The 26,786-nt window shown below is 30.6% G+C and overlaps 2 protein-coding genes across 6 annotated transcripts; one reads left to right on the forward strand and one right to left on the reverse strand.

Moving 5' to 3' along the window:
* LOC107421333 (uncharacterized) lies at positions 1-26,237 on the reverse strand. 4 transcript variants are annotated; one of them, XR_009639093.1, is made up of 9 exons: positions 25,914-26,193; positions 25,394-25,481; positions 24,319-24,498; positions 24,047-24,229; positions 23,720-23,887; positions 23,472-23,626; positions 23,239-23,371; positions 22,269-22,382; positions 1-11 (listed from the first exon to the last, which is right to left on the reverse strand). XR_009639093.1 is itself a non-coding variant. In XM_048476551.2 (9 exons), the coding sequence occupies exons 2-9, from the start codon at positions 25,928-25,930 to the stop codon at positions 22,907-22,909; spliced, it is 957 nt and encodes a 318-aa protein (XP_048332508.1). In that variant the 5' UTR covers positions 25,931-25,982; positions 26,148-26,237; the 3' UTR covers positions 22,892-22,906. The 4 variants fall into 4 exon arrangements, 3 of the variants coding, with proteins under 3 accessions (XP_048332509.1, XP_048332508.1, XP_048332507.1); XM_048476551.2 differs by lacking the exons at positions 1-11; positions 22,269-22,382 and adding an exon at positions 22,892-22,939 and having other exon boundaries at positions 25,914-25,982; positions 26,148-26,237; XM_048476552.2 differs by lacking the exon at positions 1-11 and having other exon boundaries at positions 22,107-22,382.
* On the forward strand, positions 12,687-20,519 carry LOC107421325 (protein CLT2, chloroplastic). 2 transcript variants are annotated; one of them, XM_016030545.4, is made up of 11 exons: positions 12,687-13,127; positions 13,236-13,381; positions 13,810-13,847; positions 15,707-15,822; positions 16,934-17,033; positions 17,127-17,162; positions 17,256-17,306; positions 18,673-18,796; positions 19,690-19,815; positions 19,976-20,152; positions 20,230-20,519. In XM_016030545.4, the coding sequence occupies exons 1-10, from the start codon at positions 12,727-12,729 to the stop codon at positions 20,119-20,121; spliced, it is 1,284 nt and encodes a 427-aa protein (XP_015886031.3). In that variant the 5' UTR covers positions 12,687-12,726; the 3' UTR covers positions 20,122-20,152; positions 20,230-20,519. The 2 variants fall into 2 exon arrangements, with proteins under 2 accessions (XP_015886031.3, XP_048331945.2); XM_048475988.2 differs by lacking the exon at positions 17,256-17,306.
* Positions 26,238-26,786: the final 549 nt, after the last annotated feature.

Below are 26,786 nucleotides of genomic sequence, written 5' to 3' on the forward strand. Positions count from 1 at the left end.
ACAAAACATTATATGAACATGCACAAATCCTAGTACACATTTGTCTCCCAAATAATTTTAAATTAACAAGGTATCAAAAAACAAAAAATTTTGACCAAAAGGACTTTAACGACTATAAACATAAATGTAACAAATCATCCTAAATAAACACCTAGATTTTGAATTTTTGACCAAGTAGACTGTCTATGAGTTCCTAATTTGACTTTTTGTATGATCAATAATTTTGGTTTGACATCATAGCATAAACTTCATCGATATGAGTTCGTAGACTGATAACACACCTAATTTCGAATTACGATTAAAAAGTTATGGTTCTAGAAAATTTTAAATATAAGTATTTTATTTACGTCCTAACCAGCTTTGCGATTTTGTCTTTTGGTGGGCTCAGGTCTATATATACCTCGAGAACCATGCCCACATGAAATAAATTAAAAAATATTCAAAAAATTCTAAAACCCTTTACCAAATCTGAAACCTGAGGGCATGGTCGATTTGACCCATCATCACCACCAACCAGGTCACACCGATTTTTTTCTTTTTCGGTCATCATTGAGTACCATGAACTGGAAAGGGGTGTTGCCCATCATCTAATGACCTCAGCCTCAAAATCTTTGGCCAAACATATGGATTAATCTGATAAAGTTGGGGTTGTGGTCTTATAGGTTGTCAGAGATTTTGGCATTTTCCGATCATTCTAGGCCAACCCATATCCTTTACCCACCATAGTTGTACTTTTGAGCTCAAATATGTCCTTCGTTTTTTGAAATTCTTCATGATTTAAGAGATCTATCAATATCAAGTTTGGCTTAATTTTTCAACGTATTTCCAGCCACTATCGATGTTTTTGGACCAATGTAAACTTATATTCTTATTACCCATTCCACAAGCTTTCCATTGAAATAAATTTTGTAAATTTTGGACATTTATATTCTTATTACCCATTCTCCAAGCTTTCCATTGATATAAAGTTTGTAAATTTTAGACGTCATTTGGTTATTTGTACATTTTTAGATAAATTAGTTAAGTACCAAATAAAAATTGGACTGTATTTAGATACAATTGCACAATTTGGACAAAATTAAGTTGGATTTGTGCATTTAGGTGTTGGTGGGATCCGATAGAAGGTTTAACTTCAATAAGTTGGCCTCCGAGTAAAAAACCCCATTTTTGGATATCAAGAAGGGCTCATAGTATAATTGGACTATTTAATCTCTAATTTTACAAATTTTGGAGTTATAGAAACTATTTTGGAGTATCGGTTTGCACCAATATATTGGAATTGATTTTTGGAATCTGAAAAATATTTTATTATATTATAGGTACCCATATTAAGCTTAGAGGTGATCCCATTAAAAAGTAGAATTGGATATCAGTCGTATCAGTGAGTTTATATTTTGAAATGATTTTTTGGTATATTAGTACAAATATATATATATATATATATGGTTTGAATATTTTATATAAATGGTTTGATTTAAATACTTATAGTATCATGTATAAATATATGTTTTATATATATGTGTTATCATTTCATGTAACTTTTAATAAGATTTTAAATCATTTTAAATTCAAATTACTTTATAGCAAACTTGAAAAATTTGGTATTTAAATATCCAAGTATTTGAATTGATGTTTTAGCTATTTTGGAAAATAATTGATTTTGAGAAAATGGATTTGAAATTGTATATTTTTAATCATGTTTAAGTATTTGTATTTTAAAATGCTTAAAAATGGTTTATGATAATATATATTTCTTGTTGGTATTTATATTTTGATATGAAATGATGATTTTGAATATTTGGAGTATTTAAATAAATGGTAGGGTTTGAAAATCAAATTTCTGTTTATGGTACTCTATTTGGTTGGGAAAAATAGAAAATATGATTTTGAAAGGATTATAAATAATGTACTATTGTTTTTCAAGGATGTACCATATAGTACCAGTGGTTCTAGTTATGTTATTAACCATGTGAGGCTTAGTCATCCTATGTATAGTCGTGATATGAGAGAATGATAATAAGTTGTATGCCATTTTCTTGGAAAGATGATAAATTGTGTGCCACTCCTTTGTGACCATAGGATGACAAATTGTCATGATACGAGACATGATGATAAGTTGTATGTCATTCTCTCGAAATGATAATGAGTTATGTATTCCTCAATCATGATACCGGTTTTTATGTATCTCTTTACTGTTCGGTGGTGTTTCAAAACATCGAGCACCATCTGGTAGTGCCAGGTATACATATGGAACATTGTATTGCCTCTCCGATATCTTATTTTAGTGGTTTTATTATGTTTGACTACTATTTCTAAATTATTATTATATTATTTATTGTCCAACATTAAATTGATGTTCTAGTTGGTTAATGATATTTTAAATTTTTTAATCATGAAATGCTCTTTCTATGATATTATTTTAGGGTATAAATTTGGTTTTGTGAAATAGTTTTAAAAATGGAAACTTTTCTAAAGAGTGAAAGTGAAATCTTAGTGAAAAATGTTTGAATTCTAAATGACTATTTTTATATGTTGTGCCCTAAGGTCTTAACTAACAAGCTACATACATTACATTTGCATCTTCATCATCTTTCTAGTATATTTATCATCTCATACTTTTATTGCCACTGTTCTTCTATTGTTGATGTATTTTCCTTTTCGCATATTTCTGATGAATTTATCATTTAAATTGTCTTTTATTTAGTCTTAAATTGTTGCATTTCTTTAGACTGCTTTGGTAAATTGACCTAATATGTGTAACTTTTTATTTTATATTTCTTTCTTTGGATTTAGAATCCTTAAGTTGATATTGTTAATTTATGAAAACAACTTACAAGTATTATTGACATTCTACTTATACTGTTGGGTTATATCCATTTTGTGGAAAAATTTCATTGGATTTTTTGGTAGTGATTCGGTGAGATTTTCCTAGACAGGACCACTTTAGATGTTTGATAAAGAACCCGAAGGCAGTCCTTATCAATAAAAATTCTAGAATATAAAAAATCATAAATCGAAAATTAAATCACAAGCACAAACACAAATCATACAATGAGCAAAACAATCAAACTTTCTGGTAACTCTAATATAGAAAATAATAATAATTCCATCTATTGAAATTTTGTATAGAAAAATTGTCTTAAGTTTGTAAAATGCTCACGACAAAAATAATATAATATAACAATTTGTATAAATATTTGAACAAATAGTAATATTACTTATTTACCTAATATTACAAATATAATGCAATAATAAAACAAAAATTGCAAACAAATATATATAAAATAAAAACATGGTATATATTAGAAGAACTCCACAAAGCTTAATTCAATGCTCCTGTACCATCAAATTCACAGTACAAGGTGCAAGTGTTTCTGCAACAATTATCTTTCACAATATAATGAATCTACTATAGTTTAGAAAATATGCACTTTCAAAAACCTATGGCTATTGAACTTAATATAGTCCCTTTACCTTATCACATACTATAACTTCTAGGATGCCTAGAATATTTTCTTCTATTTTTATTTATTTATTTATTTTTCTTTTTTGTTTTAAAACATAAGGACAAATATATAGGTTCTAGGTATAGGAAGTTACAAAAGCCTATTAAAACAAACAATAAAACCCCAGCTTTAAAAACTTAAAATAGCCAATCAAAAGCCAAATTAATACATAAGTTACAAATTCACTCAAAAAATTGAAAATCTTGTAACTCGTAAAATTAAAAGCCAATAAACATGGTTGTTAGAAGAGTTTTTTCTAACGAAAAATATCAATATCTGAAATATAGTTACAAACTCTTTTTGTTCCCCCAAAAGATAATCCATCAAAAAAATGAATATTCTTTTTTTAAATGTATTAGTTACTTTAATTATTAAATGGTTGTAAATATTTAAATTAAATAAATAACAAATAAACTTTAATATGTTAATATTTATGATTTTAAGTAAATAAATAAACAACACGTGTTTTAGTAAATTATATTAACAATATATATACAATGTTTTTATAGATTTTTTATATAATTTTTAAAATTTTTAAAAATAATTACATAAACTTCCCTTCTAGTTTGAAAATTGGGCACACTTGCCTTTTTATTTAAATTTTTTTAATAAAATTCCTTACAAATTTTCATGATTTGCAATAATTCCGTCTTTTCATTATAAAATATAAATTGTATGAAAACTAATGTGGACCAACAAAATATCTTAAAGTATTATAATATATATTTAAGCAAATTTCATTTAAATTTTTCGGTTTTGTAATAACTGTATTTAAATCCATTTTTTTGAAAAAAATTATCATTAATCTCCCTGTAATTTTTTATTTATATTAATACAATCTTATCTATCCATTTTTTTTTTGGGTTTTTATATATTAATTTTAATGGTTTAAAACCAAATGGAAATTAAAAGTTAGTGTTTTATGATTGAATTACATAAAAAAAATAATAATAATCATTTTAACTTTTAGTGTTAAAATTAGTTGGACAAACTAATAGATGAATCTATTTTGATAATATAAAAAATTAAAAAGAGGTACATGATAATTTTTCAAAAAGCTTAGAGTCTAAATATATTTAAACAAAGTTGAAAGGTTTTAAATGAAATTTATCTCTATATATTTTCAATTAAATAAAAAGTAAAAATTGTAGCTCTAAAATTTATTTTAGGAATACATTATATTTTAAATATTATCAAGTAATTTTATTGTAAGTCTATCGATGACAATTCTTTTTCTTTTAATTTTAACTGTTATGCTTTCCCATTTATCAGTTTGAATCCCATTTTATATTTTATTTTTAAATAAATGAAGCCATTGTAAAGAAAGTGAAGTATACAACACCCAAAAAAAAAAAAAAATCAAATTAGAAGGAAAGTTTTTTAAGAATAAAAATAAAAAGGGAAATTGGCAAGCATGCACCCTAAACTATTTTTCTAGACCTTAGACTTTCATTTTACTTGCATTTTTAGTTCTTCTGTTAAAAATAAATAAAGGAATGATTACGTGCCATGCACATGCTTATCAAAGAAGGTTAAATTAGGTAATTTCACATCTCTCAATTTATAAACTAAGGCTCCATTTGAGGACATTCAGGAATTATAGCCTCAATTTAGAGATACAAAAGGGAGAGTGAAATTATAAAAGAGGGGGAGCAAATGTGAGAAAGCAATAGTAGGGCTCAAAAAAATTGACGAAGAATTTCTTCATTGCAGCTCAAGTTGCATAAGAAAGTACCTCGTGGAGATATTGCAACTCAAGTTACAATACATGAATGAGGAAAAAATTAAAGAACAGTAATAAAGAATTGGTGGAGCAAATTATTTGCCATTGTGGAATGCAAGCTGTGGAAAGAATCTCATGAACTAACATTCACCCAGGAAAGAGGATTGAACTTAATTTTAAAAATATTAGATCTTTTACATTCTTGAATTCAAATGTCAATTTTAGATTTTAGCTGAAAATAAAGTTTGGAGGTGTCTCAATTAAAATTTTGAGATCATTATGTAGCAGCACATTTTATTCCTTAATTATATTATCTAGTAACTATTTGTTAATTTTTTTCTGTTATGTTTGCAGAAAAATATAAGAAAAGGATGTAGATTCTTTAAATTGTATGATTCACCAATGTGTTAGTATTTAATAAAGGTGATACCTAAACTACTAAGAGATACTACAAAGTTAGAGGAAGATAATTATAAACTAAAAAAAATAGTTTGTGTTGGATTTGTTGTATGCGTATTGTTGGTTATGTATATAATGATGAGAAATAGAGAATACAAAATAAGGGATAGTTGATTAGTGGTACTATGTTATGTCATGTGTATTGGAATTGATCAAGACGATAGCATATGTTAGTATCCTTGTACCAAATTGATATCAAATATATATATATATATATAATTACCAGCTTCTTGTTGATATCTTGTATTTATTTCAACCTACAAGCCCTTTATCTATAACTATATTTTTAGGGTTTGTCCACCTTGTAAAAAATTAAGTCTGACCAAAAGATCAAAAGCTATATATGCAAAAAGTAATACAAGATAATATCATAAAAGCAATATATTTATAAATACATTCCAAAATATATGTTCAAGTGTTTAAATACATGATAAATTTTATAATCCCAAAATACATGTATATAATAGTGTTATGCCCAATCCATGTGATCATGCACATAAACTATCCTAAATAGCACATAAACAATCCTGCCGTAATAAAACATCCTAAATAGTCACAAAAACAAATAACCATATACTAGCATCTTCATAAACTGTCATACTGCCTCTACTCTGCTCTTTGTGCTCATCGTGCTCCTTGTGCTTCTTATTGCAACCACTCACATTTAAAGTTGGCACATATAGCTTTAACTTTGTCAATACAATTCTTCTTAAACTTAATTGGTCTTTGTTAAATGATTGCATACTCCCTCACTACTTTTCTAAAGTCATTTACACAACTAGGCAACATGCCAACCTTAAATTTAGGATCTCTCATATCTGCCTGCACATTAAACTTAGGAAAATGGAAAATACCTATTATTGTTTCCTTCATCACTAAATGACCCACTCCTTAATACATCATCATCATAATCATGATCAAACTCAACGTGGACTTCATCAGTAGAAGTAGTGAGATTTTTAGGGGGTTGAACACTTGAGAACTCAACATTACTATCCACAGGATCTTTAAACATAATCTCATCATCTGACAACTTATAATCAGATTGTTAAAATTTTGAGTCATCATTATCTTCATCGTGATCATTATCATTGAAATTACAACCACTACAACCCCTATCCTCATTGCCGTCAACATTATCATGATCACTCTTTTTAACTCCACTAATATGTATGTCAAAATTAGGAAGATTATTTTGTGGTTGGGGCTCATTGCCACCAACATTACCCTGACCACTCTCTTCATCTCCCCTAACATGCTCACTCTTTTCACCTCCACTAACATACATACCATTATTAGAAAGATTATTTTGTGGTTAAGGCTCATTGTTACCAATATTATTATGATCAATGTCTTCACCTCCCCTAACATGATTACTCTCTTCACTTCCACTAACATTCATGTCAAAATCAGGAAGATTATTTTGTGGTTGGGGCTTATTACCACCAACATTACTTTTATCACTCTCGTCACCTCCTTTAACATATAGGTTAAAATCAAGAATATCATTTTGTAGTTGGGGCGGGGTATCTAAACTTGATTCTTAGGATTGGTGTGGATCAGTTTAGGGTTCAAGCTGTTGGGTGGCTAGTTCTTGATGATCATTGTGAGGTTCATTGGTCAACAACCCCAAAGGTACTTGCTAAATGAAATATGTTTCCATAACTCTATTATTAGGCACAATACTTGACATGTCTACCATATCCTGATATTCTAGTATCCTTACTGATGTGATTCCATCCATGCCCACACATCCATATCTCGGAGGATATCATACCTCAGAGGAAATCCATATCTTGGAGGTCATCCATACCTCGGATATCTTGAAGGACATCCACACCTCGGAGAACATTTACCTCGGACAACATCAATCCATCCATGTCTCGGACAACATCAATCCAGACATCTAACTCTTGTTCAACTATTTTGGACATTTTACTCTTGTCCAACTATCTCGGACATCTGATTTTTGGACAACATCAGCTATCTCGGCCAGTTGACACTATATAGTTCAGACACAAGCTAACTTGGATGGAAGACAAGTTTGGTCATAAGTTAGCTTGGTTGAAGACATAATTCAGCCTAGATGTCAAAGTCAACTCGTTACCTAATTTACGATTGACTTTCTTTTCTTCTTGTTTTTATTTATTTATTGGTTGAGCAAATTGATTTAGGAAAGTTAATATGTTATTTTATTTTCATTGTTTAGGAAAGTTGATATTTTTGTAAATTAATTAATTCCTATCTCCAAAATAAAGGAATTAATTAATTAGAAATTAGACTTCTAGGAAAGTAGTGAGATTCGGCTACCATGATTATTTTTCCTAATATTGGCCGGATTTTTCACCTTAGATTTTTAATATTTTATTTGTGACTTTGTAGCCTATTTAAAGGATTATTTTATCATTGAGAAGGAAGCTTGAATTTTATACAGAAAATTAATTGTGAGAGTGAATTTTTTTTGTTCTCTTTGAACACCTAAAACACCATTAGTGAATGAGTGTTTTAGTTTGACTTATCAATAGGACATTCATTACCTATTATGGCGTTTTCATCATATACCAAGGTTTATAATCACAGGTTGGTTAAGGATTGAGGTGACCATTAGAACTTGAACATAATTAGATCCGGGCTAATATAAAACGGGTTTAGGAGCAGGTCGTCCTCGGTTCATATCACTTACCAAACCATCATTTAGGCTTTTCTAAGGAATCTGATAGAAATAAAAATATTGATCTTTGCTCCTAATAGTTTTGCAAATTTATGAAAGCTAAAATAACATATAGTGTCAGCATGGCAGTTGTCAATAAAATTGACACTCTCTTTTAAGTATACTGTCTTACCCATCCTTTTAAAGAAGTCCACCACCATGGTGAGCTTTTAGGGTAAAGTACCCTGACCCAACAGTTGCAATAGTATTTTACAACACAAATAAACAATAAGCAAAAAGACATAGTATATAATAGTGACATAGATATTATATAAGAAAACATAATTGTAAAAAATTAGCTTTTAATTTCTCTACCAGTTACATAGATAGCTTTTTATTTGGCATATTACGTTATTTAATTGAAATTTAAAGTATTTTAATAATTAATTCAGATGTAATATACATACAACAACCATAATGAAGTTAACACATTTTGTTTTTTTATATTCAATTTACACATGTACAAACACAAACTTTTTAAAATAACACAAACCTCTGATCAAATCAAACCCAGGGAAACCCATATTTAGGACCACACCTCACCCACAAATCCAACAAAAAATCAATTTAATATATAATGTGTGTGTGCAGTGGGAAACAAACTTTTTATACAAGATGGAATATGGGATCCACAAGCAACACCAACCTCTTGTCATGTTCAATATGCAAACTATGTAAGAAAGTTTCAATGTATAGAACCTACAACCCAAACAAAGGTGCAAAAAATTTCAGAGCCATTTACGATATTTGGGATCTCATCTTCTACTTTCTTCATCTTTAAATTTCGCTTAGCTTAGCTCCTCCAATTTTTGTTCATGCAAAACTCCTCTCCAAATTTTGTTCACGTTATGCAAATTTTCTTCACCAAACTCTAATCAAGCTTTGCAAAATTTCTACTCAATAAAATCAAGATCAATCTGACAGGACCCATCTCGAGAACCCTTCCGGGATCTCCTGGATGGTCCCGCCTAATGAAGTCCCACTGGACAATCTTTAGAGGATATCCAATGGAATCTCACTTAAAACGTGAACAAATGAACACAAGCATTATTAATAATATCTCAATATATAAAACCACAATAGCATAAAAGTCCACAACTGTGGTCTATAACCAGTCTATCGTACTACAGGTCATAACTATATATATATCGATTTTATTGTGTCTAATATTTAGATCAGAGCATTCTAAGAGTATTTGAAAAGTTTAAAAGAACAAATAAATAATAAATAAGTCCAAACAGACAAGGATAAATAAAGAAAAATAGATTATGCTGCTGCTGTGGAAAGAACAAAGCGACAACCGGTGTATGAGGTAGACTACCACTAACTGCCTGAACCTATGGGAACGAATTTAAAACAAATAAAATGTGAGATAAAGAAATCTCAATAAGTGGCATAGTATAATAGAAAATAATATTTTATTTCCATAAAATTTTCTTTCAAGACCTCTCGTGCCACTTGTTTGAAAGTTTCCTATTTAAAATTCCTTTCATAAAACCCAACCTTGTACTTCAATTCGATATCATAAAATTGATGCTTAGAAGGTATAAAGTGAATGATCATTATAACATTATAAAATGTTTTAATCAATATATAAATATTGAGCATAAAATATTATAAGCACAATTTCACAAAATAATTATGAAAGTGCAGTAATAATCATAATATTGGAAAACCATCAATATACTCAGAACATATACAATATACCATACGATATATCAAACATAAACCGTGGGATACACCCACTTCATGACCTTTAGTGTATGAATAGTACCATGGAAATAGTAAACCGTTGGGATGTATCCATCCTCACGGTCCGTGGTAATAATAAACCATCTGGGTGAACCCAACCTCATGGCACCGTGGCAAACCCAGGCACTATAATATAACACTGATTCGAAACATTGATACTATATGATACATCATTTAAAAATAAACAATACAGTATCCGTAAAACAATCTTCTGAGATCATATTTTTCTAAACAATTTTGTATCATAAATCATAATTTAATATTCAAACTCAACCGTTATTTAAAAATTTCAAATCATCATTTCGTGCTAAAATCAGAAATACCACGGTAAAATATATGTCACGATAAACCAATTTTAAGTATATAAAATTGTAAAATACTTGAACATACTTAAAATCATATAATTTTCAATCTGCTTCGTCAAGTCAATTATTTTCCAAAATGATTTAAAACCTTATTTTCAATACCAAGATATTTAAACAACATAATCCACAAGTTCATATGAACTCATCAGAGTTAGAAACCATTTAAAATCTTATCAAAATTCACATAAATTAATAACACATATATGCATAAAGTAATCATTTAAATCAAATGATATATATGTAAAATGACCAAAGCATATATATTATACTACATACCCAAAACATTTTAAAAATATAACCACTCACTGTACAACAGATGCTTATTCCTGCTCCCTTGCAGGATCACCTCCAAACTCAACTTGATTGCCTGTATTATAATAAAATAATTTTCAGACTCCAATAACTAAACCAAAGACACTTGTATGAACCAAATGTTTTAAAATGATTTATACCACTATAAATTTACATAAATTGGATATCGAACAATTCAATTATACTGCATACCCTTAGGATCCGGTACCCAAAATTGAGGCTTTTCACCTGAAGGCTAATCTTTTAAAATTGAACCTCCTAATGGGTCATAATAATATCTAATTTCACTAATCCAACTTCAATTTTGTCCAATTTAACCAATTTTATCCAAACACCGTCCCAATTTATTCGGTATTTAACTAATTGACCCCAAAATGAAAAATTTATCAAACGACGTTCAAAATTCACAAACTTCATATCAATGGAAAGCCCAAGAGATAAGAAACATAATGGTGTGCTCACCTTGGTTCAACGATGTCTGCGGTGGCCCAAAAACTTGATGGAAATCTCGGCTAAACTCTCCGTTGATTTATCTCTCAAACGGTGAAGAATCTGGATAAAAGAAGCACATAAATTAGTTCAGAGGTCCAAAAATGGGGAAAGAGGTGTATGGGTAGGCCTAAAACAGCTGACCCACCTAGCCAATCGCCGTAGCTTTCGCCACCCCGATATGGGTGGGTCGGTTGGCCGTTCACTGTAAAATTTCATTGCCGAGCTCACCATCGTGTGGGCTTCCCTTTGTTGTGGCATGTGTAAGATGTCGATGGCCAAAATGGGCAAAAACGGTGATGACTCGGTTGGACGGTAAACGAGTTCACTAACAGACAAAAACTTGGGATTGGGTATTTCTTGAGTTTGAAGGACAAAATGGGTATTCTCAAACTTGTTTCCTATTGGACATGCTTCTCAACATTCACTAACAGATAAAAACTTTGGATTGGTTTGCATACTGATATAAAACTGATATTTGAAACTTTACAGAACCATAACTTTTTATCCAAAACTTAGAATTTGGCATGCCACCAGTCTATAAACTCATATCGACGAGTTCTTTATAATGGTACATCAGTCAAACCAAAATATTAACTATAAAAAAAAATCAATTTAGGACCTACATACAGTCTACTTTGTTAAATGTGGTCAAACTTAGTAAATAAGGATATTTTGATATGGGTTGTTACAAGTCTGTGAATCTCTAACATCAAGCTTAGTTCTTTTTGGCACTCAAAACACCAATTTAAGGAGACCAATTTTGTGATCATTGATCACACACACAAAAAACACGTGATAAGGCTAGTGAAATTACCTGATTTAACCTTACTTGACAAGCACATGTGTGATACATGATAATTCTGTTATGCATTTTTAACAGAAGAACTAACGATGTATATAAAATATAAGTTTGAGGTGTAGATTGCGAGAAAAAATAATTTAGAATAAAATGTGTCAATTTCAATAAAATTTGGGATGCATGATAACCAATATACCAAATAATAATGTAACTTTGCAAAAGTTATACTACAATAGCAGTTTGCAAAATTATCCATTTTTAAAAAAATTTGTTATGTATAATTTATATTATACACAAAATTCTCATTTTGATATATGAATTTTAACCTTGACATAGAAGTGGCAATTCCATTACTAAACTAGATAGAAGATCAAATGAAGATTAATTTTACATTTTTCATCCCATTTTAAAATCAAAATAAACAAAAAAGAAAAAAAATTAGAGACCAAATTAAAATTCTCATTAAAATATATATATATATATATATAGACTAAAGTAAAAATAAAATACCACATGGCTTAGAGACTAACGGTCATAATTACCCCAAATATATTATAAATTTCATTTTTTTCTCTTGTTTGTCAAACCGTCACAAAATTTCCATCTGTATGTCGTTGTCTACATCTCTTCCCATGCTGCAACTCCTCGACGACTTTCCACTCAAACGATCGTCGAAGTGGAGCAACCCATTTCTCTCTCCCACACTTTTAATGCCTTTCCCTCGCGAACCTCGACCCTCAAATGTCCACCTTATCTCAAACCCACCACTGGTTCCCAAGCCAAACCCCAGAAACCTCCGCACCCAAACCAAAATCTCACCGAGGCGTCGTGATATCAGAGCTCACATTTCGAGCACAAACCCACCCACAGCCTCCTCTACCACCAAACATATCGTCTTTGGCTCCGTCTTGACCGTTGCATTCGCCACCACTAATCGCGTGCTCTATAAGCTTGCTCTTGTTCCCATGAAAAATTACCCTTTCTTTTTGGCCCAATTCACAACTTTTGGGTGGGCAATTATAACCCCTTCTCTCTCTCTCTCTCTCTTGTTGGACTAAGAATGTGATTTAAATGCTTTGGAGATGTATGTAATAAATGGGTTATGTGTCTAATGCAGGTACGTGGTTATATACTTTTCGATATTGGGTATGCGATACCATGCCGGGATAGTTACTGATGAAATGCTAGCGCAACCCAAATCTCGGTTTGTGGTTATTGGTGTCTTGGAAGCTCTTGGACTGGCTACTGGGATGTCCGCTGGAGGTACCATTTCGGGGTCTTTATATATATATATATATATATATATACATGTATGTATACACACTTAGAAAGGAAGTATGCAATCGAGTATTCAAAGCATCGGCGATGAAAAGACTTAAGTAGGGGTTAAATTTCTTTGTGAATTTCTGAATTTTAAATGGCTGGCTTGTTTTTGTGTAAATGGAATATTTTTTAGCTTCTGTTCTGTGTTTTTATTCTGTTGTTTTGATTGAGACAATGGTACTTACCACATACTAGTTAGTATTCAATAACGTTGGATTGCTGTAGAGGAACTTTGATTTTTGTTTGGGACTAATTTAGAAGAAACTGCATAACTACGTCAGCATGTTTGTTTGAAGAGATAATAAGGCAGAATATTTGCAACGTGATTTTGTTGTTTATTCATGCTAAATCTTATGCATCCTTGACAGCCATGCTACCTGGACCGGCTATTCCTTTATTGAATCAGGTACTTTCTAATATCCTTTATGTGGCGAAAATATGTACCTTTTTTTAATAGTAGTTTGATTTTTGTTTTCATATATTAATTAAACAAAATTAGTGAAGATATGAACTTAATTATATATATATATATATATACACACAGTCCATCTACCATTAGAATATCCTGATGATAGAATTTCTATATTATATATATCATGATATTGGGCTTTTGAGTGTCGTAAAAGGAGATTTTTATCTTTGTTATTTGAAAGTGGAGTTGATGGAATTCTCAGGTTTGCAGCAAACATAGAATTGATAACCATCTTTCCCCTATGGACTATCGAGAGCAAAATATATTTCTCTGAGAAAAGGCAGAATTGTTTATCTTGTTAAGTCACTGTCAAACACCAAAACTTAAACTCAACCTTGTGGGAAGCTGACCCTACTTTATATATGAAGCCAACAAACCTGCACATGTAGCTTTATTGTGTAATGGAACAAAATTTGAGCCTTATCATGCATGGTGAATAAGGATTAACAAGATTCAAACAAGACTAGTCAGTAAACTAGGCTATCTTATCATGTTAAGTTAGCACTGGTCTTAAAAGTGTAAGCTTATAAGGAATGGACTCCACTAGCATTTCAAACCTACAAAATATTCCTTACCAGCAATGTATTGTTATGCTTAATAACTTGGACATGTGTGCTTTTGAATAGGATTCTAGGATCTAGATGTCTTTGAATTGGCAACTCTTGCATGGATTTTTGCTGATTTTAAGCATTAGGACATGCTATATGCCAGTACGAGGTTATTTCCTTTTTCCTCAAATAAAATTGAGCCTTGAAGCTTTGTGGAGGATCATTACATGTTACTCTTCCTTGAATAGTGCGTGTTAGCTAAATTATCTTTATTTATGTAAAAGCATGACAAACCTTTTCTTCTTTCCCTTTGTCATTAATTAAATTAAATTGTAAAGCGTAGTAGCAGAGTGGAACTTCTTATTTTAACCCTGAATTAAATAAGTTATTATTCAATGTGATAAAAAATCTGACCTTGACAATCATAAGATCGTAAAATGACTTATTTAAAGAGCATGGTTACTAAATCCGTAACACTTCATGTTCCTATGTTTTTAAGGAGCATGTACAAAATCTGTAACATTCGTGTTTTACTGTATCTAAAGGGTGAGGGTCTACTCATAAATAGTTTTTTATTTTTAAAAATTCGAAAAATGGATAGTCTACTATAACTATAGTATACATTATTGTCTCGACTTACTGCATTTATCCGAGTGATCCACAAACGCCGAAAATCTCTCTTTTGCCTATCTCTATCCCGATGAGCTGAAACCAAAGCTCTTATTTTCTGTTGAGTAATAGTCCGAGTAAGTCTTGAATGAGCCCCTCGAAAGCTTGAGGCAAATAAACGAATTTTTGTTCTACGTCTTCGAGCTATATATCCCCGTTTAATTCTGGTCATTGAATAAATGAAACTTTGATGAATAACTAATTGATTTCTTTTCTTTCAGTTATTTTCTTCCCCTTTCCTAGTCTATTAATAACAAAACGGATTCTTCCAATGTATAAAACAAAATTCCAATGGCTTTTGCTACTATAACCTTCCCGACCATGATTTTTTTTATAGGCTTTCGCCTCGAAATAATAAATTTTTTTGATACTAGGTATCAAAAAAAACATAGTAAATAGATATTTCAACTGCTTAAACAAGAAACATGTTTTCTAGATAAAGGAGTTTGTGGAAATAATGTATCAATGACAAAGAGTACATGAAGATCAAATGGATGCATTGTCATAGTCTAGAATACATTCATCTTACAGTTATTATCTCCTCAAAATAAGCTTCTGTTGTCTTTGTTTTTGCAGACATTTTTGGTATGGCAGCTGATTTTTTCAACATTTCTTTTGGGAAGGAAATATTCCTTTAGTCAAATAGCTGGCTGTTTACTTGTAGCCACAGGTGTAACGGTAGCTGTCACAAGGTGTCTTAAATCTTAATCTGTTCCTGGGCAATTTCAGGAAATGCACTGTATCTCTTACATGCCAGTTTTGTTGGTTCCATTGCTTACCATCAAAGACTTTAGGAAATTGGTCTTTTGAAGGCACCATGCTATTTTGAGCACGGCTAACATAAAATGGAGTAATATCAGTTTATGATTGATGTGCGTAAGCATATGATATGATTGAAAATATATAAATCAAAGATTAGAATCATTGGATAAAACCTACCAGAATATTGGATCAAACACTTCACATAAAACAACTCTGGAAGATGTACCTTTTTGTTACATGTAAGAAAATTTATTAGGTAGCTGTTTGACATCAATTCCTTCGTATTTTCCCCTCTTTTAGATAAATGTGATTTTGGCATTGAAATATTATTATTGAAAGTGCTTGACTTTAGTTAAGGTGCACAACTTATAAAATCATGCCTTGTATATTCCCATTTCAAATGCAAAGTAATGTTTTAATAAGGTTTTCTTACTATCTGCATGGCTTGTTCTTAATTGGCTACTAAAATGCTTCAATTGGTGGAAAATCCTTACAATTAAGACATTAAAATTTTACTAAATAAATTACTGTATACCTTTGTGGAAGCTATTTGATGGTCTCTAATTATAGAGAAGCAAGGTGGAAACTAGTAGGTTAATTGTGATGGACTGGGTATTCACATTGAAGTTTTATTATCATTATAGCTCCATTAAACAGTTGTCTTGAATATCTAAGCAATACAGTATGAGAAATAAATAGGTGAAAAGACACAAAAAGAGAACTGGAAGAGATAAAAACAGGGTCTTTTGGTATTTTGTAATCTCAGTTACTAGCCAAAAACTGAATCTCTATAAAAATAAAGGCATGGTGTGTATATAAAATATGAAAAACTTAGAATTAAGAAAGAATTCTAACTAAACATGATTAAAATTAAATAAGAAAACTCTAAATTCTCACAAATGAAAACTAAAGTAGATATAATTAACAAGCACGTGTCAATGCATAAATTAGTACAGGCCGACCACTTAGTACTTTTCTAGTTGTCATGCCACTTGCAGTGAAGTAGGTTGCTGATATAGCTATTGATGTTCCAAATTGCAGTGGGTCAAATTCCAGTAAGATGCTATCTGGAGTTGAGTTTGTCTGGCCAGCATTAATGATAGCTTCAAATGCTTTTCAGGCTGGTGCATCGATTATCAAGGTCAAAGCAACAATAAATTGAAATAAATTATCTAAGCTACTAGTACCCTTTGTAAGCAAATGTAACTAAACTTGATTTTATCTGCATGAACAGGAATATGTATTTATTGATGCTGGAGCTCGCCTTGAGGTATAAAAGTTTATTCTTTATTGGTTTAAGTAAACAGATGATATTCCTTATGCAGTTGGGCTTTGTTAAGCTTGTGAATCTCTGTACACCCAGGGCAAGTCACTTGATATATTTGTTGTCAATTCTTTTGGATCTGGCTTTCAGGTAATACCCACATGGTTTGATATGATTTTTTTTTTTTTTAAATGTTAATTTTCATGCATTTCTGTGGTCCATTTTTTTAGACTATCGTATTTGCCAGAATGAATTTTGTGCTGTCTCATGGGTGTGCAAGCAGATTACATGGCTATAGAATTTTTTTATTTTTATTAGTATATGACTAGTGATTTATTCTGGTAATGGAGTCACAAGATTTCAAATGTTACAACAGGCAGTCCTAGTTTTAGATGAGTGTTGTTGTCTGCTTGTGTGTCTTTGTGTGTCTTGTAAGCATAGAAACAGATGCTGAATTGCAGGCACACACAAACATATATATATATATATGTGTGTGTGTGTGTGTGTATCATGTGTGTCCAAATGTCTATGAAGTATTTTTTTGTGGTCGTTAGCTGCATAACCAGACCTGTTTGTGTAGTCAAATATTGGACTTAACTTATCCTGTGATTAGGGTTGCAATTGGTAGTTCTTTCTAATTGCCACATGGTCTTAATTTAACATTTTAAGATTAATCCATACCAGGATTGTAACACAAGATCATTTCAACAATTTGGTAATGTTATGATATGATTAAAAGTTACCATCAATCTTAAAAGCTTAAGCTAAGAAGTGAGTCCAACTGCATACGAAGCAAAAACAACAAATATGTTTTATTTGATAAAAAATTAGGCTCGATGATGAATTTAGCTCTATGATGAATTTAAAGGCCCTCCATAACTATCAAATAAACTATTGGTAACTGTTACTTATATAGTATAGAAGAGAAAATGGAGAAAGAAGATGAAATGAAAGACATGACATAGAGATGGATATCAGATTAAAGGAGAGATAGAGAGAATTTGAGATGGATGTGTAATGATTGAGAAGGGAAAGATGGATATTGGATAGTGTGAGGGGTGTAGGATAGTCTAATTGCAAATATAGGGTATGGGGTAAAGGTATGTATATGTGTGTGTCTGTGTAAGAGTGTCCGGTTACCACATTTCTTTCATGACTATATTTAAGTACCTTAACAAACACGGAGCCACTTCATCCAGATGGATTGGGTTGGACAGGTTCTTTGTATTCATTGGAAACTTTGAAACACCTTATTCACAAAAGCTGTTTTTTGTGTCAATGACTTAGTCACTTGGCTATAGCCATCAAGCTTTCTTTTATGTATATTGTCTGTGATAAATTGATAATTACTGTTGTCTGGTGAGCCTGACATAACAAAACTTAGCTTCAGAAACTACTTTAATGTTTGGTACTTTTGTTATTCAATATATACCCATTCAATGTTCATGGACTTGAACACCAATTGGAAAAATCTCTCCACGTTGAATTGGAATATTTTTTTTCCTTTGAATTGCAGGCCCTTTTTGTCCTTCTTTTTCTACCTTTGTTGTCAAGCATGAAAGGAATTCCATTTGCCCAACTTCCTTCTTATCTAAAGAGTGGTGCTGGTTGCTTTCTAAACATTGGAACCAATTCATCAGGCAAATTCTCTTGCTTTTGTAGATTTTTTGGTTGATAATGTTTTATCTTGTTAGCAAAGTAATTTGATTTCTGAGTTCTATATGAAATGCATGCCGAAGAACTCTAATATAATATGATGGTTGCTTGAAAGCGATATATATCTATCTTCTTCATTGGCTTTTGCTAATATTTATTCAGAACCTGTCTATAAGATTATCTTATAACCGTGAGGCATATTTGATTGTTCACCATCCTTTTTATATAGAGAAATTATTTACTTGTTTCCTTTGTTCTGTTTACCTATTTGTCTGAAATGATTCACTTGCCTCGGGTAAAAATCCCTATAACCAGCAAGGAACCAGGTCGACATAATGAAAATTGCTCTAATTTTCATGCCATATCATCATGAATTTTAATGAGTTGAAATCATGCAAGTGATGTTTAAGCGTTGAGGTAAACCAACTTATAATGCAGTATCATGAATTAGAATTATTGATTATTGCCTCAACCAATTTATAATGCAGTATCATGAATTAGAATTATTGATTATTTTGCTGTAGCTTTTTTTTTTTTTTTTTTTTTTTTACTGAAATTTATTATTGGTGGTATATTATTTTCGTGGCCTGTTTAGAAGGAATTAATTAACCTGGTATGTTTAATTAGAATCTTGTTATTTGAAACTACTGAAAAGTTTTTGTACCCTGATTTTACTTGCTGCAAGCAGAAATCTTTTATTTTAATTGCCTGCTTAGCAGAAGATGATAAGCCATTCTTTTTTCTTCTTCTTCTTCTTCTTTTTTTTTTTTATTTTATAAATAAAATAAAATTTTCACAATTGGCCATGCATTTCAAATGGATGTCAAAGCTTGTCCATCTTCAGTTTTACTTACCGATTTTCACGTGCTCGTTTCAGATTGTAACGGGGCTCCGTTGCTTCCATTCCTTTATGTAATTATCAATCTTATTTTCAACATATCCTTGCTCCATTTGGTAAAAGTGTCTTCTGCAGTTGTTACTTCTCTTGCTGTGATGTTGTCAGGTTATTCTCTGTCTCTCTCTCTCTCTCTCAAACAAATTATACATATTTTGAGTACTAATGTGCATGGTTAGTCATGTATCCATACAAACATAATAAGGATCTGCAATATTGGTACAAGCTTTTCTTATTTTGCTAACATTTGCTGCTGTTTCTTATGCAGTGCCGATTTCGATTTATGTTCTTTCCCTTCCATTACCATATCTACCAGATGGTACTACTTTGAGTCCCTTTTTCCTCTTCGGCAATATGGTTCTTGTGTTGGGTCTTATCCTGTACACCATTCCTCAGCCTACCAAGCAAAGCTAAACGATGCTTTCATACAGAGCTTTAAGCCCCCGTATGTCATATTCTTAGAATCCTGGTTGAGTGCATATCAGTTAATGATTTTCCCAAATGATACCATTTTATTTTCAGGATTGCCTTGTTAGACCTCGTGGACCAGCCGAAGAATTTCCATTTTTCTTTATCATTGTAATTTACCATTTACCAATCACGATGCCACGTTCACACTGAATTTGACACTACAGAATATGTGGAGTCTCAACTCAACCTGGAATTGTTGCTGTATTCACTAACAACAAATTTCTGAGGTTGCATTTGCATGTGCCAATCGGCTAAAACTGTTTTCACTGGAAACATCTGTTTTTTCTTTTTCTTTTTCTTTTTTTATTATTTTTTTATTATCTTAGTTAAATCTTATTCTCCCTTCTCTCTCTTTCTTCTTCTTCTTTTTTTTTTTTTTTTTGGTGTTTCCCTTTTATTGTACGGCGTATCTTTTTATTTCAGTTTGATGTGGGAATATGAATGTAATCATGCATTGAACGATGGGATATTGGCACAAGTGCAATTTAAATTATACACGATTTTACATTTTACATTATATATATATATATATATATTTTCCTGGCATTATGCACATTGAACTTCATTTTTTTTTTTTTTTTCTTAAGCATCGTTGCAGCCTCATTTTTCTCTTTTAACTTTTTAACAGAATTTGTTGCATGATTCCCCACATGGGACCAAAAGTGAGTGTGCAAACTGCAATTTTGTAGAATTCGAGAGTGCTAAATGCAAAAATTTTTAAATAAAAAAACTCATTAAAATACAAAATAAATTATTAAATAATACTATTATTTTTAAAGAAGATTGTATGGGGGGGAAAAAAAAAAGCATAACCTAAATGAAACTTTAAAAATGTAATTTTTCAAAAACAAAAATAAAAATAAATTTTTTTGGAAAAGTAAATTTTTTACAAAAAAATAAATATTAGAAAATGTTCAAAGTATTTTTCTTAAATAATAAATATAATAAAAATACATGTAATAAATATAATAGCATACTTTACCAAAATAATCGTTCAAAGTTTTCTTTTAGATTTTATAAATAGTTGATTTTTTTTTTATGTCATCATTTTTTTTGGAAATATCTATAATATTTACATTTATATTTTTTATTTTTAAAAAAATAACATTTACATTCGTATAAAACTTTTTAATTTATTAAAAAAATAATAATTCTCTTTGATGAAAAAAGTTTATTGATTTTTTATTAGTTTTTTATTTGAAAATTTTTATATTTTACATTTTAAACTAAATAAAATTACACCTTATACCCTCCTTTTTTGGTTTTTTGTACTAACCATGTGACAAATTAGTTAAAAAGTTTAGAAAAAAAAGGAAAAAGAAGGAGTTTTCAATATAAACAAGGGGGGAAAAAGATGCAACAATGCAAAGAAAAGTAAAGTTTAAGGTGTAAAATTTCAGAAAAAAATTAAAATGTAAAATGTCAAATTATATATAATTTAAAATGCACTGAAACCAATATCCCTTAAAAGATACGGATGGTGAATCTAATTTACATTCTAATAATTTATTTTTTAATTTTTTTGGGGAAAACATTTTGATAGTTTTGAAAATTGGTTAAAGTAGGTTTTAAAATGGTAATATTGACAAAAAAAAAAAAAAAGGCTATAACGCAAAATAAGATTAAATTTCAACTTTTTTGAAATAATATATATGATAAATGTATAAAACAGTTTATAATTCATGTATTCATTCAATTTCCTTTAATTATATAATTTTTTGTTTCCCAACGAGTTTTATTTTTCTGTTTATTTATTTTTTTTAAATGACAATTTATATTATAAACTATTAGTTGCATGCTAAATTGGTGAATATAATCAGGCACAGGTTTGCTATGGTTTCCTCAGCAAGATTGCCTAAAAATACATACGGTCAACACTAGAAGGGGTTCATTAACCCCCCCAAAAAAAAAAAAAAAAACCCGAAAGGTATGACTAGAATTATTTTAATTTAACGAGCACTTGTTACACTGCTTTAATAATTAATAAGTGAAGCTTCAAAATTTTTATATTCCTCTTGTTCCACTAACACGAGTCAAAAGGAACAGTTAACAGTTCTTCATTCAAGTTCAGAAACAGTGCCCCTCAAAACATTATGTCAAAATTATATTTATTGGAAAACAGCTATTAGATCTCGGGATATAGAAATGCTGTGAAAATCTTGCTCTTTGAGTCAATCACAGAAGTTCTTCCTTCAATGCTTCCTCTGCAGATGAACTAAGATTGTCAGCCGCTTGTCATCAAATAATATGCAAAAAGTACTTAAAAATATGACAAAAGGAATTAAGAAAGAAAAAAATACAATTACAATTGAATAAAAAAGAAAAGCATGTAAATACCAAATAAACACAAGAAGAATAACAGCCATCTGAATATATCAGACAAAAACACTGTAAAATGTTCAAGCCAGCCTACGGATTCCCATACAGCTAGTTCACATTTTTCACTCTTGATAAGTTCTTTATGACACAATCTATGTACAAATTTCCCAAACTAGTCAGTTTTTTACTAATGATAAATCACTGTTGCAAAAATTATTTCAACAACATAATCATAATGCCTAAAAGTACCACTTTCATAGTTTACTAATGATAAATCACTGGAGCACGTATGCTCACCTTATAGTGCATGTATCATGCTTCTCCACGTGTGGAGAGGGCCTCTCCCCCTGTGGACAGGTGAACAAGCACGCCTACTCTAGCAAAATGATATATATATATATATATATATCTATGGCAGTCCTAAGGCCGGTGAACTCACCCACTTTAGAACAATTGTGTATATATATATATATATATATCAAAACCCCTTTTAGCGTAGTTTATATTATATAATATTAACAAAAGGTCAAAACTATGAACTTATGTTTTTACTAGATCCATCCACTTCATAAAAACTAAGGTCATTGAAGAATCAACAATCACCAGTGTTAATGCTAATGCCTAATGTGATCAGAAAATGATAGGATGTAGTGTTACATAATTTCAAGCAAAGAATGATTTAGCAGGTGGAATTAGTTCATATAGAATGAATAATAAACCTATAGATTCTATATAGTTTACCTTCTGCTTCTTATGTTTTCCTCCCATGCCACCACGACCATTGCTAAAATCTGCCTTCTGATCACCAGTTTCATCATCTTCCAGCGGTAAATGTTTAATTTCGTCATAGAAACTGTCTGTCAAAGCAAGCAACCTAATATAGAGAAATTAAGAACAGTCAGCAATCATTTACAAGCCAAGTTAATAAGAAGATGAAACCTATAGAATGGATTTGGATTTCAATTTGTGCACACCCATTTCTCGACTTCTTTAAGTGCTTCTCTCTCTTTTTGTCCATCTTTGTAACTGGAGCACGCATAAAAAGCTCCTCTTCACGCCGAGCTTGTTCCTCCATCTTTGCCATATATCTGGACAGTTCAACACTTTCTGCTCCAACGGTTTCTTGAATCTGTATATTGACATGAACAGCAAATAATTACACTATAACCATAAATCAACTGATTCATGCCTAGTACAAAATTTATAAATCATAAAAACTAACCTCTTCAGGTCTACCCTCAAAGTCATTCAACATTTCTCTCACATAAGCACTCTGCCTTGCTTGTCGTAGAGCATTTTTCTCCTTTCTTATTGCATTTCTGTCCTGCTTTGAGATCTTATCTTCCTCCATTGATGTAGGAGCAAATTTGGGGGGTTTATATACACCATCCTACAATAAAGACACAATTTATAAACAGAACTCACTTAAATCGTTGTACTAGCAAGTAGTGAATAATATATTAAGATTTATTATCTAAAAGAAAAGGATTAATCTGTTCAGAAACAGAAAAATGAAAACAATCCATACTCTACGCGAAATGCAAACTACCTTAGAAGTCATATCTGTTTTGCTAACAAGCATATCAGGGTTTGGCCGATATTTCAACAAATCCTCTGTCTTCTGAGGTACATCCGATTCCTTTTCACTTGGACCCACATTATCTGTTCCACCTATGGTAACCTTTGTGAGCTTCTGAATTTGGTATTGGAGCTTCTTATCAATTGGTCGAATCTATTGGAAACATAAATGTGAGAATTGTGGAAGAGTCAATGTACTGGTAACTCAATGGTCAAGGAAAAAAAAAGGTCAGAAATTGAGACCTTTTCCAAAAACAATCTAGTCTCTACAAGGCTTCGAACAACAGGATGTCCCTCAATTGAATACCCTTTAGCTTTGCGAAGCAAGTAATATACAAGTGACTGGCAATAGTTTAGAAGCAGTAAATGTTTGGCTTCAAGATAGCTTAGCCCTTCTGCTGTTGGTAATTGATTTGCTTTAACCTAGTAAATGGATTAGAGGAATGAAGGGATTAATAATGGCAAGAAAGTTAAAGACAATAAAAACAATAAAATAAATGTAAGGCAGGAAAAGAAAAATGTATTAATTGACAGAAAATAATTTAAAAGAAAACAAAGCGATAAGTTATTAATTGTATTGGTGTATCTTGTGTTAACTTGACATCAAGAGTTAAGACATACTTCCCAATAGTTGAAGTTTTTAAGATTCATGATAAGCTAATAATGTATTAGCGCTTGATTATTTGTATCCAACTGTCCCTACTTATGACAATTTATTATTTTGCACATGTAATGCGGATTCTTGCCCTGCTAGATTAAACCCTACAAATGAGGGAGAGTACTTAGTTTCGGTTTTGTTCACTTAATATGTGCATGGCTAGGCTACTTCCTATACACCGACAGGAAAAACATAGTATGCAAATAAAGAGCGACTCAGTTGATTCTGTGCCTACAATGCAGAGAAAATGACAAAACAATATGTTGAGCACAGTAACATTCATATAAACCAACTATGGTGGCAATAGTTGTGAAAAAGCAGAAGCAGCCAGCACAACTAGCCAGTTAAGAATGGCACCATGATCGCAAATCGGAAGACAATAAAGAAAAGTGTACGAAAGCAGTGGTATAAAAAACCTAAACAACAATCAAGTGGAAGTGAAGTAGATGATAATATTTACAAAAGTTCTGGATTCACAAGATCAAGCTATTTAAGTTGTGTTTGCATCAGAGTGTCAATTACTAAGTTTGCTATACATCGCCAATATTGCTTAGAAAACAGTTTCACCAAATGCCAAATCACCCAATTATTTTTATTATTATTATTATTTTTTGCTTTAACAGGTATATACTAAAAGCAAGACTAAAAATTGTTCTTTACCTTCGCAGTTAATGCCTGCACTTTTGTCCGCACTGAATCTAACCCATCCTTCATCTCTTTTAACAAACCAACCATCTGAGGCATTTCTCTAAAACAAGAAGCATTAAAATTACATGTCAGACTTGCAAAAGCTAATCAACATAAATTTGCAAGCTCAAATACCACGCTTACTTGCCTTTTGATTCAGTTATCATCAATTACTATACAAAAAGAAAAATTGCAGAAACATAACAAGTGAATCCAATTTAAGCACCAAATTTAGCTTCTATTTATTGAAACTAAAAAAAGTACATTATATATATCCATAAAGAAAATGCTAACCATGTTAAAAAAAAAAGAAAAAAGAAAAAGAAAATTATATGTCTGGTAAAGAACCGAGAGCTGATAACAGATTTAACTCACTGGACAAAACAAATTAAATACCCAGAAAATAAAATGCATATATTTAAACTTTTTACATCAAAGTAGAGCTCGTATATATAAATTATGAAATGAAACTAAATGCGTATAACAACAATACCTGGAAGCCGACATCATATAAAATTCAACAGTGGAGGCAAGCAACTACTGATGGGTTATATTTGAGGCTCTAGCAAAACAGAAAGAGAAGAAACCCCAGTAAGCAAGAGCTAGCAGCAGTTGATATCTATCTAGGTTTCCATGAAATACGGCAGGTACAGAACGTTGCAAAGAACTCGATTTTAAAAACAAAAAAAAACAAAAAAATCCAAGGGTTGTACTCGATAAAACATACGTATTGCTCTTGCGGACTTGGGTAGGGCACCCTGTAAAGATTGTAGTTTTAGAACTTTTGGTCTAGGTTATATACTTTGAGCTGAATAGGTTCCATGTCTTTTTTTCCCTTTTTTTTTGGGGAAAAAAAAAAAGAAAAAAATCATAATAATAATAATAATAATAATAATAATACAAATACAAAAAAGAAAAAAAAAAACGTGTATACTGATAATATAATGCAACCATTCATAATTTTCTTTTTGGGTAATTAACCATTTGTAAATATAAAACATTGCATGAATGATTTTAAAAGTATATTACACTGCAATTAAATATTTTCATAAAATTATAAAAATATAAAAATAAAAATATTTAATTATAATAAAAAAAATTTAAAAATATATAATGTAATATACCCATAATTTTAATACAGTGAAAATCACTTTTAAAAATATAAAAAAAAATAATAATTTTTTAAAATATTTGACAAAAAAAATATACAGCCGGTTTTTGATGATTTATTCTTAAAAAACTATTTGAAAAATCACTAAATAGATGATTATTGAAAAATCTCTTTTTTAAGGATGTGTTTGCTTTCATCTTTTTCACTTTTTGTTTTTCATTTTCTTTTCTTGACAATGCTTGAGGATTAAAATTT

Source organism: Ziziphus jujuba, chromosome 5, assembly GCF_031755915.1.
Source record: "Ziziphus jujuba cultivar Dongzao chromosome 5, ASM3175591v1".
Lineage (NCBI taxonomy): Eukaryota > Viridiplantae > Streptophyta > Magnoliopsida > Rosales > Rhamnaceae > Ziziphus > Ziziphus jujuba.